Below are 16563 nucleotides of genomic sequence, written 5' to 3'. Positions count from 1 at the left end.
GGAAGGCCAAAGCCCTCTTGGAACTGAAGCTGGCAAAGGAAGTAAAAGAGAACAAGAAAGGCTTCTTCAAACACATCAGCAGAAAAAGGAAGAACAGGGAAGGTGTTGGGGGGGCACTGCTGAACGAGGAGGCAGCCTTGGTAACTGAGGATGTGGAGAAGGCAGAGTTGCTGAATGCCTTCTTTGCTTCAGTCTTTACACCTAAGGCTGAACTCCCCTATGGACTCCAGACCCTGGATGAAGCAGAGGAAGCCTGGAGGAGGGAATGCTCCCCACTGGTCAGTGCAGTCTGGGTTAGGGATCAATTGCACAAGTCCATGGGCCCTGATGGGATGCACCCAAGGGTGCTGAGAGAACTGGCTGAGGTTATCACTCTGCCACTCTCCATCACCTTTGCCAAATGGTGGCAGAGAGGAGAGGTGCCTGAGGACTGGAGGAGAGCCAATGGCACTCCAGTCTTCAGAAAGGGCAAGAAAGAGGTTGCAGGAAGCTATAGACCAGTCAGCCTCACCTCCATCCCTGGAAAAATGGTGGAGCAGCTCCTTCTGGAGGGAATCTCAAGGCACTTGGAAGAGAAGAAGGTTATCAGGAGTAGTCAGCGTGGATTTACCAAGGGGAAGTCATGCTTGACTAACCTGATAGCATTCTATGATGCCATAACTGAATGGGTAGATTCAGGGAGAGCAGTGGATGTAGTCTACCTTGACCTTAGCAAGGCCTTTGACATCATCTCCCATGACATCCCAGTGAGCAAGCTGAGGAAGTGTGGGATGGAAGAGCAGATAGTGAGGTGGGTTAGGAACTGGTTGCAAGACAGAGTTCAGAGGGTAGTGATCAATGGTGCCAGGTCCAGCTGGAGAGCTGTAAGCAGTGGAGTCCCCCAGGGATCAGTGCTGGGGACAGTCCTGTTCAACATCTTCATCGATGACATTGAGGGGACAGTCTGCTCAGCAAGTTTGCTGATGACACCAATCTGGAAGGACCTGGGAGTCCTGGTGGATCACAAGTTGTCCATGGGACAGCCATGAGGCCAGTGGGATCTTGTGTATTAGGAAGAGTGTGTCCAGCAGATCAAGGGAGGTTCTCCTTCCCTTTTACTCTGCCCTGGTGAGACCTCCTGTTGAGTACTATGTTCAGTTTTGGGCTCCCCAGTTTAAGAGGGACAGGGATCTGCTGGAGAGGGTCCAATGGAGGGCTACAAGGATAGTTAGGGGACTGGAGGGCATGGCTGATGAGGAGAGGCCGAGGGACCTGGAGCTGTTGAGTCTGGAGAAGAGGTGACCGAGAGGGGATTTAATAAATGTTTATAAACACCTAAGGGCTGGTCAGGGGTAGGGGGGACAGGCTCTGCTCACTTGCTCCCTGTGATAGGACAAGGAGCAGTGGGTGTAACTTACAGCACAAGAGGGTCCACCTCAACACAAGGCAGAACTTCTTCACTGTAAGGGTCACAGAGCACTGGAACAGACTGCCTGAAGAGATTGTAGAGTCTCTCCTTCTCTGGAGCCTTTCAAGGCCTGTCTGGATGCATTCCTCTGTGATCTCTGCTAGATTGTGTGGTCCTGCTCTGGCAGGGGGGTTGAACTCGATTATCTCCTTGGGTCCTTTCCAACCCCTGACATCCTGTGATCCTGTGAAGGTTCAGGGTGTCTTTCTCTTGGGATCCTTTGCCTAATCATTCTGATGCTTTAATATAATTTGCGTCCTTCACCTCGCATGGGGAGTTTCATGCTGAGTTGTTCTGCTGTTCTGTGTGTCCTTTGTTTCATCTGAGAGCTGAGTGCAGAGGGCTGAGCTGGGGCAGCTCACCTGCCACCAAGTATTTTATAGCACCAAGTATTTAATGCCATTTTAAGTGCTGTCTTCCCTCTAGCACAGGTGTCTGCTCTCTCCCAGGAGATGACAGCAAATGGCAAGGAGACCCAGTGGGAAAATAAGGGTCTGAAGGATACTACCTTGGATCTGGGAATCTGTGTGTTGAGTCTAACACATGGAAACACCTCCTTTTGGTGACAAGGGACTTGCAGAACAGCAAAAATGCTCAGAAAGTGGGAATCCAGGAGGCTGCATCCTTGCAGCAGCATGGGCAAGCAAAGTCCTGTAGAATCATTTAGGTTGGAAAAGGCCTTTAAGATGATTGAGTCCAACCACTAGCTCAGACCTGCCAGGTCACCACTAAACCATGTCCCTCAGCACCATGGCTACACAGCTTTGAAAGCCTTCCAGGGAAGGAGAGCCCACCACTGCTCTGGGCAGAGTCTTCCAACTGTTTTGCTGAAGAAATTGTTCCTAATAGCCAATTTAAAGCTAATCATTGTTGCTGCTTGGTTGTCATGAAGCACCTAAAGGTGCATCCTCTTGGCCAGTGTGAAATAAGCTGAAATGGCAGATACAACTCATGCTTCCACTAGCAGGAAAGCTAAACAACCCCAGTTCCCTCAGTTGTTCCTCACCAGCCCTGTCCTCCAGACACTTCACCAGCTTTGCTACCCTTCTCTGGACATGCTCCAGCCTCTCAGTGTGCTTGTACTGAGGGGGCCCAAAACTGAACCCAAGATTTGAGGTGTGGTCTTCACAGTGCTGCTTACAGGGGCATGATCAATGCCCTGCTCCTGCTGGCCACACTGTTGCTGATCCAGGCCAGGATACTGTTGACTTTCTTGGTCACCTGGGCACACTACTGGCTCATCTTCATCAGGCTGTGAGCCAGCACCCCCAGGTCCTCTTCTGATGGGCAGTTTCCAGCCACTCTGTGCCAAGCCTGTAGCACTGCAGGGGTTTGTTGTGACCCAGGTGCTGGACATGGCACTTGACCTTGTTGAAACTCACCTGGCTGATCTCAGCCCATGGATCCCATCTGTCCAGATTGCCCTCTATACTCTCCCCAGCCTCCAGCAGATCAACACTCCTGCCCATCTTGCCACTGTCTGCAGGCTTACTGGGGTTAGCGACCATCCCCTTGCCCAGATCACTGATAGAAGCACTAAACAGAACTGGCCCCAGCACTGAGCCCTGGGGAATACCGCTTGTGACTGGCTGCTAACTAGATTTAACTCCACTCCCCACCACTCTCCAGACCCAGCCTTCCAGACAGTTTAAGAACAAAACACCCACCCATCCAAGCCAACTAAACTAAAGAGAGATGTTATATGTGTCAGTCCTGAGCACCATCACAGTCATCACTCCTCTGTGTTTCCACACTTTTCTGGGGAAAAGATTATCCAGGATGCTGATCACCAAGGCACATGTACTGCAGCTATGTCTTCACCCCTTGCTGGCAGTGTACCATTTATGATGTGCTCCCCAAAGATGCAGTTAATCAGGAAATCCTCCAGCCTGGGACATTTCCCAAGAAGCAGCTTCCTATGCCTTGCTTTTGAGGCTTGTTGCACCACGCTGTGATTCATCAGGCAAACATGCCCTACAGTCAAGGTCCCACAGAGCATCCCTCCTCCATCATGGAGCTTGTTAGGTCAGTGATGGCAAAGCTGGAGGAGTTTTGCTCCTTTTCCAACTTCTGGGTGGCTGGAAACTAGGTCCTCTTTGCCAGACCTTAATTTAGACCTGGCTTCAGTGAGAAGTGTAGGAAAGCATCCTCGGAGATGGCTGGGAGCCACGTGGGTGAGGAGTGATGGGAGAGCAACAACGATGAAGCGCTGTAAGGATTTACCTGCCTTTTATCTTGGGTAAGTAGCACACTGTAAAACAGTTGTGCTTTCTGTCCCACTGGTGTCCAGTGGCAATCGGTTCCTTGTTCAGAAGCAACCATTGTTGGAAGCACCTTCCAGGAAAAATGAACAGCTTGCAGTTTGGAGGAACAGATTTATCACTTGAATTTTAGCAGAGAGGAAATAATTTCCAGGCGGCTTCCTGACATTGTTTGGTTTTCTTCCATGGCATCCAAAGCAGGTCAAGGCTTTGGTGTGTGCCTCAGCCATCTCCTTTCAAGAGGTAAAAAACTCCCCTTGTGCAACAGGAGAGCGGGTGGCAGTCCTGCTCCGTGGGAGTTCCTGGAAGGGGAAGAGACAACAGCAAGTGGCCTCTAAGGAGATGGTTCTACTTAGAGTCAAAATCAGAGTGCTTTGGGTTGGCAGGACCTTTAGAGGTCTTCTGAAAGTGGCCTCTGAGGAGATGGTTCTACTCAGAGTGAAAAATCATAGAGTGCTTTGGATTGGCAGGGACCTTTAGAGGTGTTATAATCTCTACAGTCAGCAGCAGGAACATCTTCAACTAGATCAGGTTGCAGAGGGCCCTGACCAACCTGCCCTTCAGTGTTTCCAGGGATGGGGCATCTGTCCCTCTCTGGGTGTCCTGGGCCACAGTCTCAGCAACTTGACCATTAAAAATTTTCTTCTTTGCATCTAGTCTAAATCTCTTCTCTTTTGGTTCAGATTTAGACTAGATAGAAGTGCCCACAAGACTTAAGTGTGTTGAGTAATGCTGACCTTGGGTGGGTTGAGGTGGTGGGGATGATGCCAGCGAAGAGGCAGCCAGCACCTTTGCCATGCTTTTCATTTGAGTGCCTGGGATGGTTGTCCTGAGTGATGGCACATTCAACCCCACGGGCACAACACAAACGTATCTGAAGCTTAATATATCTGCAGCTTGGTGCTGTCCTGGTCCTTCCTACCACAGATAACCCATCCTACAGGTAGACAAAAGCCTCTCTGCAGGGTGTTGCAAGTTGTGGGGTTGGTTTCTGCAGATCATTTCTGGAACCACAATGTTTTGGTTTGGTTTTCATACTCCCTTCAACCTCAGTATTTCTGTTGTCACCTTTGTGCAGGCAGATGGGGTGTCTTCAAGGTTGCCCTACCTCTTCTGAAAATAAATCCCACCCTGGACTTTACATGCTATAAAACCCAGTGAAACCTCCAGGGCAGCTACTTCAGGCCCAATAACCTGTTTGTTCAGTTCAGACCTTCTGCAACCATTTGCTTAAGATAAGCAAGGGAGAAGAAGTTTCTTCAGGGCGCAAAAGGCTCTTGAAATAAAGCCTGAGCAGACTGGTCCTGTGCTACATCCAGATAATTTCCTTCTCTCATCAACCTAGAGCTCTTTTTTTTCATCAGTCCAGTTGCTCTCCTCAACTGTTTGTTTGCTCTTGGAGTTTCAGTGTTACTGTTTACTCCTTCAGGCATCTTCTCTTGACCATCACAGGTTGAGAGCCTTTTCCACTGTGTGGGGAATACTTGTGGAAGAGGCTGCATGAATGTGAGCAAAGGCAGGTACTTTGTGGAGTGAGGTTTCATATCTGAAAGTCAGGCAAGGTTATACATGAAGACCATGGGGAGGAAGGAATGAATCCCAGCTTCTCACAGTCGTTAGTGTCTTTGTGAAACACCATGGATTTGGCCACTCTAGGCAACAGCTGGCCTTCAGGTGTGGAGAAGTGGAGAGGAAGGCAGGAAGGTGAAGACTGGTCCTGAATGGGACCATCTCTTTTATAAGCTGTTTGTTGTCAGACATCAAAGGAGTCTCTGAGATTTACTCCTAAAAGCTGGTCACAGAAGGACCAGCAGCAGCAAAAAGTGTCTTGTTTCTGCTTCTCTCCTTGTGATTTGCCCTGTTGTTTGCCATCACCAATAGAAGAAGCAAAGCTGGTGCCTCCCTCCAGCCTCTTCAGCTAATGCTGTTGTAGAGAAGACATGAGAAAAAGGATAGCAAGGGTCCTGCTGACATCAGAGTGAACTCTAAACCAAACCATGTCTCCCCTCTTATCCTTGCCCTCCTCCTTGTGTCCATCTCAGGCCAGTATCCTGCAGGTTACTGGGATGAGATGCAGGGTGGATGGCTCAGGAGTAGGATGCTGATGAGGAGACGCAGGTACAGGTTGGAGAAGATGCGGAGGCTCTTGGGTTGCTTGCAGGTTACCAACAAGAGCTTGAAAGCTTTTCACTTGTTCTTTCATTAAACTGGAACATGTCCAGAGAAGAGCGACAAAGCTGGTGAGGGGCCTGGAATACAAACCCTATGAGGAGAAGCTGAGGGAGCTGGGGTTGTTTAGCCTGGAGAAGAGGAGGCTCAGGGGGGACCTCATTGCTGTCTGCAACTCCCTGAAGGGAGGTTGTAGCCAGGTGGGGGTTGGTCTCTTCTGCCAGGAAACCAGCAAGAGAACAAGGGGACACAGTCTCAAGTTGTGCCAGGGGAAGTCTAGGCTGGATGTTAGGAGGAAGTTGTTGGCAGAGAGAGTGATTGCCATTGGAATGGGCTGCCCAGGGAGGTGGTGGAGGCACCGTCCCTGGAGGTGTTCAAGAAAAGAGTGGATGAGGCACTTGGTGCCATGGTCTAGTTGACTGCCTAGGGCTGGTGGACAGGTTGGACTGGCTGATCTTGGAGGTCTCTTCCAACCTGGTTGATTCTGATTCTGTGATTCTGTTCCAAGCTTCCCACCATGTAAACCTCAGAGTGTTCAGTTGCAAAATAGAAAATGACCCCCCTTGGGTGATCCTTTCTGAGACCATGGGTTCCTTCTTCTCTGCTTTTTTCACATCCCCTACTTCCAGAACCAACAGTACTGAAATGTTGGTTTGTTACATTCTCCTCAAGCCACCTACAAACAAATATCAAAATAAAACTGATTTGGGGGAGGCCAAATGTGGTTTTGCTGCTCACTGATAAGCTCCAAACCTCCTTATCTCAACCCAAGACCTTTTTTGTTTCTTTCCCTACTCATCTTTGTGGAGGGTTTTAGTTTGTGAGAGCTGACTGTGTTACACCAGGGCACTATGAAGTCGAGGAGAACCTGAGCTTGATGGTGTCTTCTGGCCCAAACAAGTGAAAAGAAACATCTCTATTGTGCAGATGTTGTTGTAGACCCAACATAAAGCAGGAGATTGTCTTCTGCATTGCAAGACAGTGTATACTTGCAGCCCAGAAATGAAATCACATCCTGGGCTGCATGAAAAGCCACAAAAGTGATCAAGGGTTTGGAGCACCTCTGCTATAAAGATAGGCTAAAAGAGAGGGAGCTGAAAGGAGCTATAAGAAGGCTGCAGAGAGACTGTTTACAAAAGCCTGCAGTGACAGGACCAGGGGCAATGGCTTCAAACCAGAGAAAAGTAGATACAGTTTGGATGTTAGGAACAAGTTCTTAACTATGATGATGGTGGAACACTGGAATAGGTTGTCCAGGGAGGTGGTTGAGGCCCCGTCCCTGGAGATATTCAAGGTGAGGCTGGACAACCTGATCTAGTTGACAGTGCCCCTGATAACTGCAGTGGGCTTGGACTGGATGACCTTTGGAGATCCCTTCCAACCCAGGTGATTCTATGGTTCTATGATATGACATTTCCCTTTATCTCTGTTCAGGGATTTTAGTTTCACAACAGGTGTGCCCATTATAAAATTGACACATTTCAGAGCCACGTTGTCCTCAGCAAGCCAGCTCTGTTGAAGGCACTTCACATTGCTGTCCTACATGACCTGTGGAGAGGACTAGCCTGCAGACAAACCCAAGGTCCATGTCATCAAGGCACTCACCATGCCCTTGGGACTCTGTCCCGTTGCCATACATCCAGCACCCTCTGTCTTCTGTAGCCACTCCACCCTTCTTGCAAGTTGTTGATATTTCCTTTTACATCAGCTTGGTACACACAAACACAACAAAAAAGTCAACTTTTCTCCCTTCCAAATTTAGCTCTGTTTAGGCACCAAAATGGATAAGAGTAGGGATCAGTGACTGTTTTTTTCCACAATGTTGTCTCATGACTAAGGCTAAAGACAGGAACTGCTTGGTTGGAGAAGGGAGATGCCTGACTTTCCTAATGGGCATATGAAGTTCTCCTCTGTCCAGGCACAGAGCTCCTTGGATTAGGAGCCTTTTTCGTATTATCCTTCCATACATAAGGAAAGTCATTAATCCATGTTTGAGCCTCGTGCTGTCTGCTGCTGGTGGGCAGAGATCTTAGGAAACACAGGGGTGCTCTGCAAGGAGGACATGTGGCCTGTTCCTAGCCTGGTTCCTAAAATAGCATGGCTGTTGTGGTTGGGTTGTGTGTGTCTGCTCCCTCTCTTCCTCTTCTCATTGGCTTTGGTGCCTGTTGGCCAATTTCAAGGCAGTTTTCAGAGGAACAAAGATGTCAGAGATGTTAAGCTCCTCCTATGCACATTCAGTGAAAATGAGTGATGAGGAAGGCTTAAACCAGAGCCCTTGGTAGTGAAGAAGGCTTAGTATGATTCTAAGCTATTAGACATCAAAGAGGCCACATGAAGTTAACTACAAGGTGTTTGACTGCAGAAGACACCCATATCAGACCTAATTTCTCCACTTTCAGCTTTCCCTACTCCCAAACTACCTCTGATTAAAGATGTGGCTGTTTGAGTGGTGAGATGAGATGAGATCTAGGAAGCATAAGTGGAGCTCTTTCTGGTTCTGGGTGCAGAGTCATGAGCAGAAGGTCACAGAAGAATGTGCATTGCTGGGCAGATGCAATGGTTTGGGAGTTACCTGTTGTGCCCCTCCCCCCCCCCCCCCCCCCCCCCCCCCCCCCCCCCGTTAGTGAAATCACTCAGACTAGACTCAGTCAGCTGGAAGTTAAGGAATGAAGCTACATTTACAGCTTAACACAATTTACAAGCTTATATACATACACAAATATATACAAGTTAGAAGTAATACAGAAACACAGTACGCCTCCCAGAAAATCAGAGTCCTCAGGAGGCTCCCGACCCAAGCCCCCACCCCCACTCCCTCTTTCCCTCCCTTCAGAAATCCCTGTATATCTCACGTGATAAATCTGTAGAGATCTGAGGTGAGATGTCAAAAAGACGACAAGGAGGTTAGAGGAAATAGGTTTAGGTCAGATTAAAGAGTTAAAGCAGAGGCAACCACACAGACCCAGAGCCCCTGAGAGAAGGAACAGAAGTGAGGGCTAACTGAGCAGTGTGTGAGAAGTGAGTGCCTTACCTATATTTTAACTAGATGCATTTCTCAGCTGAAGAATGAGGGATATGGGTCACTGTTGGTTTTTTCTTTCTTCTCACAGCTAAGGATTTAATTTCTCTCAGTGAAATATTCCAGTTAGCCTCAAACCAGCACAATCCACCCCTCTTTATCACTCAGTGTTTTGCTGAGAACCATCTGTCTAATCTAAACCAATATTTATAATAATGAACATTACAAGTTCAGTTTACACTTTGTTCCATCTCAGATGTAGGTGATTCAAAAGCTCAGAAAACAGGAAACAGTTTGTCTCTTCACAGACAAGATGAGAACAGAGACTTCCAGGTGACATTGGGTTGGCTCTCACGTACTGTAGATTCTCTCATAGATTCTGTCTTTGGATGCCAGGCAATACCTAGAACAGAAAACTCCTAACAGCTTGTATTTAAACTCTCTCAGCTAAAGTTAGACTTCTCTGTGGAATACACTGGATTTCACCATTCTCCTGCATTACCCAGTATGTGTAACCAGGACCTTCAGCAGACACCACCCCTCAGACAAGTTTCCCTCACAGATTCTTTTCATATACAACACAAACTTTATCACTGTATGCCTTGTACCAAATCTGATTGTGCAGGTCTTGCTCTGTTTACTGCACCCCTACTATTTACCAACCAGGTTGCTTGTGCTAAATGCATGTCCCAGTTTTTCAGAGTTCTACCCTCCATGGCTTTTAAGGTGGTATTCAGCAAATCGTTGTTGCATTCAGAGTTTCCTGAAGCTGGAGCATAGTAGGGTATGTGGTAGATCCACTCAATACCATACTCTTTGCCCTGTCAATTCCCAAAAAGCAAGGTGCATCAGGACCAGTTACAATAGTATGTTTCTTCCACACTTTACCAGTTGAACTTATTTCAGCCTTCAACTTAGTTAACACTTGAGATCCCCCAGTGATTCCAGAAATAGTGATAGACTCTGTCCCTTTGCAATTTGATGGCAACAAAGTACACTGAGCACCTGTGTCAACTAAAGCCCTATATTTCTGAACCTTTGAACTGCCAGGACACCTAATGAACACATTCCAATAGATTCAGTTCTCTCCACTATCCCTTTCCTCCTCCTGGCTGGAGGCAGGGCACCCCTAATGCTGAACATGGCATGTAGGGTGTACACAGTGATTGGTGTTGTTGTGAGAGTAATTGCAATTGTTGGAATAATTGCAGTTGCTCTCGGGAGCTGAAGAAGTGACAGCTACTTTTCTGGCATTGCTGCCTCTGTTCCTGCCACTCTGCAGTTCCCTGACTCTCTTTGAAATAGCTGAAGTAGGCTGACCATCCCACTTGTTCATGTTCTCACTGTATTGGTCACGTAGAATTGTCCACAGTGACGCACGTGATTGCTGATGTCTGGGTGGAATTTGTCTCCTCCTGGGGTGGAATTGCCTTGCAGGAGGTGGGTGTCTGTTACTGATGACAGAAACATGCACCCATTCAGATGATGCAGGGATGGTATCCTTTGCCAAGTTAGATATGGAGGTTTTAAGTTCCTCCTTCAGTTCTTTCATGGTGTCTTTTATCTCTGTAGTCATAGTTTTTATAGCAGAGACTATGGCAGAGTGTGACAAGCTCTCCTCTCTCTGCCTCAGCTGGTCAGTAAACTCACCAACAGTGAGAGGCCTTCCGTTATCACTCCTTGATAGAAACCTGCTAGCCAAGATGTTAGCATAGGACGAAGGGGCAAGTTTAATAAGCTTCTTTGTGAGACCTGTTCCAAGAGGAATGTCATCAGGCTCATGTGTGCCATGATCTCCATAAAGCACTTCCTTCACAGCAAACTCCTTCACAAGCTTAATTCCCTGCTCAGTTGTGTTTCAATTCTTACCTGCCCATGGCAAATCATCTTGGGAAGGATATCTCATAGCCACAGCCAAGAGGAGGCATGTCCACAAGCTAACCTTACTGAGAGGACCTGCTAGGTATTTGTCCACTCCACTCTCTTTTGTGAGTGGCCCCAGCTGCTTTGCAGACTTGTCTCCTACTTATAGGGCATTAGCATCAGTAGTATGGCATCTCTCCATCCAACTTAGGATTTGCTCTCCTGATTCCCTTGAATGTTCCTTTCTGACTTCCATGATTTCTTTGAGGCGATCATTGGAATCCTGGATGTCATCCTCCTGCTCTTCCTCTGGTTGTCCTGGTTGTCCTTGGCCTAGAAACAGAACTTTCCTAAGAGTGCCTAAACTCCTCAAAGCCATCTTCCTTCTTGGCAGCCAATCTCACATAGCTTTTCTCATCAGAGTATTGAGACCTGAATATATTGGCTAAGTCTCTAAGGCTGTATGTATCCTCTCTTCCTCTGGTGTACCAGAGGTCCCCTCCCCTAAATCCTCTCTTGAATCACTCTTTGTCAAATGTTTAGTCTTAGCCTGCGCCTTCATGAGAGTAAGAAAGGCGCTAGATGTTCCTTCTTGCATGTCTGAATCATTGAGGGTCTGAGCTGGTGCCTGTGAGCTTGAATTTTATTTAGGGTTAACAGCCTGTGGATTTGAACTAGGTGCAGAATTAAAACCAGCTGAAACCTGGACAGCTTGAGGAGAAGAATCCCTTTGGCCATCTGCCATGTCATTGGTATATAACCTGCTCTTGGCCGAATTCCCAGAATCCGCAGCCTGCGGTAGCTGTGTCTCCTTTTTCTCCCCCTGTAAGAATTTTACAACTATTGTTTATGGAACATGAAAGGGATTCATTTACTTCTATATCAGGAGCTTGTGAGCTTTTAGAAATACGCCTCTTTCGTTTTCTTAAAGCAGCCACATTCGAGTTTTTCATGCACAATGCTACCATTAGTCCTAAAACCAGAATTACTGGAGCTAAGATCACACATTATAAATACCCACTGTATTACATGGGCGGAACTCGCTACAGGGGGTTGGAGGTTTGGTTTTGGGCAAAATTACTCTCATCAAGGATGCTGAATAAATTCCAGCAGTTGTATTATTTCCTGACTTAGTAAAAGCAGAGTTGGTAATAGTTTCAGGAATATTAAAGCCAACCCAACCCAGAAAATAATCTCCAAATTCCAGGAGCATCTTTTCAGCTTTTCCCATATCATAGCAAAACATCAGTAAACCAATTTTCACTGTCAACCAATGGTTGGCAAACCACACCCCTAATGGATACAAAATAGAAAATGTAAAATAACTTAACTTCCAGACTTGAATAGGAATCAATCAATCTGGTTGTATATACAGAATCAACCAGGTTGGAAGAGACCTCCAAGATCATCCAGTCCAACCTAGCACCCAGCCCTATCCAGTCAACTAGACCATGGCACTGAGTGCCTCATCCAGGCTTTTCTTGAAGACCCCCAGGGATGGTGCCTCCACCACCTCCCTGGGCAGCCCATTCCAATGCCAATCACTCTCTCTGTGAAGAACTTCTTCCTAACATCCAACCTATACCTACCCTGGCACAACTTGAGACTGTGTCCCCTTGTTCTATTGCTGGTTACCTGGGAGAAGAGGCCACCCCCCACCTGGCTACAATGGCCCTTCAGGTAGTTGTAGACAGTAATAAGATCACCCCTGAGCCTCCTCTTCTCCAGGCTAAACAGACCCAGCTCCCTCAATATCTTTTCATAGGATTTGTGCTCCAGGCCCCTCACCAGCTTTGTTGCCCTTCTCTGGACATGTTCCAGCACCTCAACACCCTTCTTGAATTGAGGGGCCCAGTTACAATAGCCCCACATTGAAGAGCCAAAATAAAGTGATGGTTTAGGAGTTACCCACCCCCCAACACTTACGAAATCACCCAGACTAGACTCAGTCATCTGGAAGTTAAGGAATGAAGCTACATTTACAGCTTAGAACAATTTACAAGCATATATATATACAAATATATACAGTTATATACAAGTTAAAAGTAATACAGAAACACAGTACCCCTCCCAGAAAATCAGAGTCCTCAGGAGGCTCCCAACCCAAGCCCCCACCCCCCCTCCCTCTTTCCCTCCCTTCAGAAATAACCAGATCAATCTCTGTGTATCTCACATGATAAATCTGTAGAGATCTGAGGTGAGATGTCAAAAAGACGACAAGGAGGTTAGAGGAAATAGGTTTAGGTCAGATTAAAGAATTAAAGCAGAGGCAACCACACAGACCCAGAGCCCCTGAGAGAAGGAACAGAAGTGAGAGCTAACTGAGCAGTGTGTGAGAAGTGAGTGTCTTATCTATATTTTAACTAGATGCATTTCTCAGCTGAAGAGTGGGGGATATAGGTCACTGTTGGTTTTTTTTCTTTCTTCTCACAGCTAAGGATTTAATTTCTCTCAGTGAAATATTCCAATTAGCCTCAAACCAGCCCAGCAGACCCTCTCTGGGTGAGCAGATCTTTGAAGAAGTGAAGATAACATCATATACTGATGGATATAAGGAGCAGTGTAGGATGGTGTGGCACCTCTGGGTGTTAGGAATGGTTCAGTGGGAGAGAAAGATAATTTGCCCACCAAGAGTGGGTTCTGCTCCTGAACGTGCTTTCTAATCTCTGTGCTAAACTGGTCATGGGGCATCCTATTTTCTGTATTAAACAAGAGAACTCTTGTTTAAAGGAAAATCACCTTCTCAAGACTGCAGCCAAAGTAAGGTTAAAATGCTGTACACCAGCAGCAGGACTTACCCAAGAGCTTGGTGAGAGCTCTTCAGTGCTTTAAGTCTTGAAGAGTGAAGGTCTTTGAAATGGAAGGCTCCAGCTGCCGTGGGAGCTGTCGGGTTGCTGCAGTAGCAGTTTTCTCCAGGCTCTTTGTAGGTGGCATAGATGGATGGTCACAGCAAACCCTCTTGAGCTTGGTCTCTGTTCTGCAAGCCTAAATTCATTGCCAGCCTCAGCAGCCTTCCTCCTCCATTATTCTTCCACCAGAGGAACTCAAAACATTGCTATCTTAGTAACCGCCACTAATATTAACTGCCAACTTTAAGGCTCTTTGGGCAGGGAAAAAGGGACTTTTCATAGCAGTGTGTTATGTTGTCATGCCAGTAGGACAAAGCTGCTACTCTATGAACCACGTTCCCAGCCAGCCCTTGCACTTGCCCAGGCTGCTTTCTTGATGGCCCCTTGCACGTGATGATTCACAAGCAGCAGCTGTAGCTCTGAAGCTGAGGCAGATTGAGATGACAATAAAGAGGAGCAAGGTTTATGAGGCTTTTATTGCCAGCCAGGGGAAGTACAATGCTGCATAAATAAAAATTCATTATGGCTGTGACAGCTCTGTGGTCTCTGAAAAATAAATAAGACTTTACACTTAGAGAGTGTCTTTCATCCAGGAACCTCAGAGCTCTGCTCACATGAGCAAACCCTCGCTGTGCCCGTAGTAGGATGCTAAATACAATGTGTCCCTTAGCAGATGAACTGAGTCAAACAGTCAGCACCTTCGGTGGAGAGACCACAAGACAGCAGCTTGAGTTACACACAGCTTCTCCACTGACCTGACCAGGGCACATCATTTAGCATCTTGGTTATCTCAGCTGCTATATTCTGGGTGCTATCCATCTTGTCCACAGGTTTGCATTGGTTGGGAAGCTCACAGTGGTTAGACTCCATGAGATGCTCCTGATGTGGTCCTTGTCTTGCTAATAACTGATGGCACAGCCCAGACAGCTGTGACTTGTGTTGACTTACTCCAGTATCACAGAATCCCATTCTGGTGAGAGCTGGAAGGGACCTCTGGAGATCATCCAGTCCAACCCACAGCAGCTTGCCCAGTGGCCAGGGAGCTTTGGAAACCCTCCAGAGTAGGAGACTCCACAACACAGCCTAGGCAGCCTGATCCAGGGCTCCAGCACCCTCACACCAAAGAAACTTTTCCATATGTTCCTCAAGACACTGCTGAGCACCATCTGTTTACAGGCAGTTTTACACCTGCATTTTAGTAAATACATAAATAGAAAGGAAATATCCCAGTGGAATCAGAAGGTTTAAGTGCACCAGTATCTCCAGTGTCGTGTGTGAAGTGGGTGAGTTCTTTGTAGATGGTGTGTGTTGGGATCCATCCATATGGGGCCCATTTATTTGCCCCACATGGTTTCATCCATACAGAATCACAGAATCATCAAATATTTTGTGTTATAAAGAGCCTTTAAAGCTCATCTAGTCCAAGCCTCCTGCAGTCAGCAGGGACATCTGCAACAGGAGCAAGTTGCCTGAAACAGCCTCAACCGGAATGATTCCAGAGATGGGGCAGCTACCACCTCTCTGGACAGCTTGGGCCAGGCTTTCACCACTCTCAACATAAACAATTTCTCCCTTCTCTCTAGTCTCAGTCACTGTCTTTTGGTTTCAAACTGTCACCCCCTGCCCTGTCACAATAGGCCCTAAGAAAAAGTCTTCCCTCAGCTTTCTTCTAGGTCCTGAAAGGCCACCAGAAGGCCTCCCTGGAGCCTTCTCTTCTGCAGGCTGAACAAGCCTAACATTCTCAGTCTGGCCTCTCAGCAGAGCCCTTCCATCCCTGCCAGCGTTGCTGTGACCTCCTCTGGCCCTGCTCCAGCAGGTCTCTGTCTGTGCTGTGCTGTGGACTCCAGAGCTGAGTGCAGCAGTGCAGGGGGCATCTCAGCAGAGTGTTGCAGAGGGACAGAATCCCCTCCCTGCCCCTGCTGCCCATGCTGCTGAGAATCAGCCCAGGACACAGCTGGCTCTGGGCTGAGAGCACACATGAAGTAGCAGAAAGTGCAGATAACTTTGTTCTCTGTTTGGTGCAACAGCCCTGAGGTGGTCCTACCAGTCTGTGGATTTCCATACCTGCTTTCATAGGGCTTAGGGTGGTTTAAGAATGTTTGGATAGGAACTGTTTCTTTTATCATGTTCCTGTGTTGGATGTACATCTCTGTTTCACTTTGATCTCTTCCCTACCATCCTCCTGTGGTTTGAAGCTGATCAGGGGTTTTGCCTCTCTTTTACAGGGTTACCACCCATTGCCTCACGAGGCTGAAATCGCACACACCAAAAAACTGTTCAGAAGGAGGAGAAACGAGCGCAGGTAGGAGAAATCTCTTTCGTGTTTGTTTTAATCTCTTGTTTATTGTACCTTCTCTTCTTTGTTCTACATTCTACTCTGTATCATGGAGTCGCCTTGGACAGTACTGCAGTTTAGCAGCTGTCAGCATTGGATCAATCACTGAATTGTTTTGGCTGCAAGAAGACCTTTAAGATGATCAAGTCCAACCACTACCTCACTCTACCAAGGCTGGTGTTAAACCATGTTTATGAGCACCTCATCTCTGCCTTTTTTAAACACCTCTAGGGATGAGGATTCAGCCACCTCCCTGATTTGAGCCCTACATCCTGAAAATTAAGAGTCTGTCCACTCCGTGGCTTGTCTTTTACATCTATGATATGCCCTGCGTTACTCCAAGAGTGTCTTAATAAGGACCTTCTCTTCCCCTCACACTTACTCACTGTAGCCAGATCCCCTCCAGCTTGTATGAGAAGAAGCAGCTGGCAAAGTGTTATCTGCGAGAGCTTTCAGTCTTTGTGACTTGCTTCCTCTCTTCCTGTTGAAAAGCTGAATTTGCTGATGTTCAGGGTCACTCGTGAAGTGAGAATAGTTGAGAGGGGTTTGCCAGGAGCATCAGGTGCCTGCCTGCACCACAGAGAGGGTGGGATGAGCAGGCAGCTGAGTTCCTGTGCTGT

The 16563-nt window shown here is 47.3% G+C and overlaps 1 protein-coding gene across 4 annotated transcripts in view; it reads left to right on the top strand.

The window, feature by feature from the left end:
• The window catches only part of CTIF (cap binding complex dependent translation initiation factor), a 210071-nt gene that overhangs the window by 104648 nt on the left and 88860 nt on the right, over window positions 1-16563 (top strand). For all 4 annotated transcript variants that reach the window (XM_064176803.1, XM_064176801.1, XM_064176804.1 and 1 more), the window contains one exon: window positions 15834-15910. In XM_064176803.1, the coding sequence (XP_064032873.1) occupies window positions 15834-15910 (77 nt within the window). The remainder of the gene's footprint in view (window positions 1-15833; window positions 15911-16563) is intronic.

Source organism: Pogoniulus pusillus, chromosome Z (genome assembly GCF_015220805.1).
Source record: "Pogoniulus pusillus isolate bPogPus1 chromosome Z, bPogPus1.pri, whole genome shotgun sequence".
NCBI classification, from domain to species: domain Eukaryota; kingdom Metazoa; phylum Chordata; class Aves; order Piciformes; family Lybiidae; genus Pogoniulus; species Pogoniulus pusillus.
Note: the sequence above shows the minus strand (reverse complement) of the source record. Positions and strands in the feature narration are given on the sequence as shown.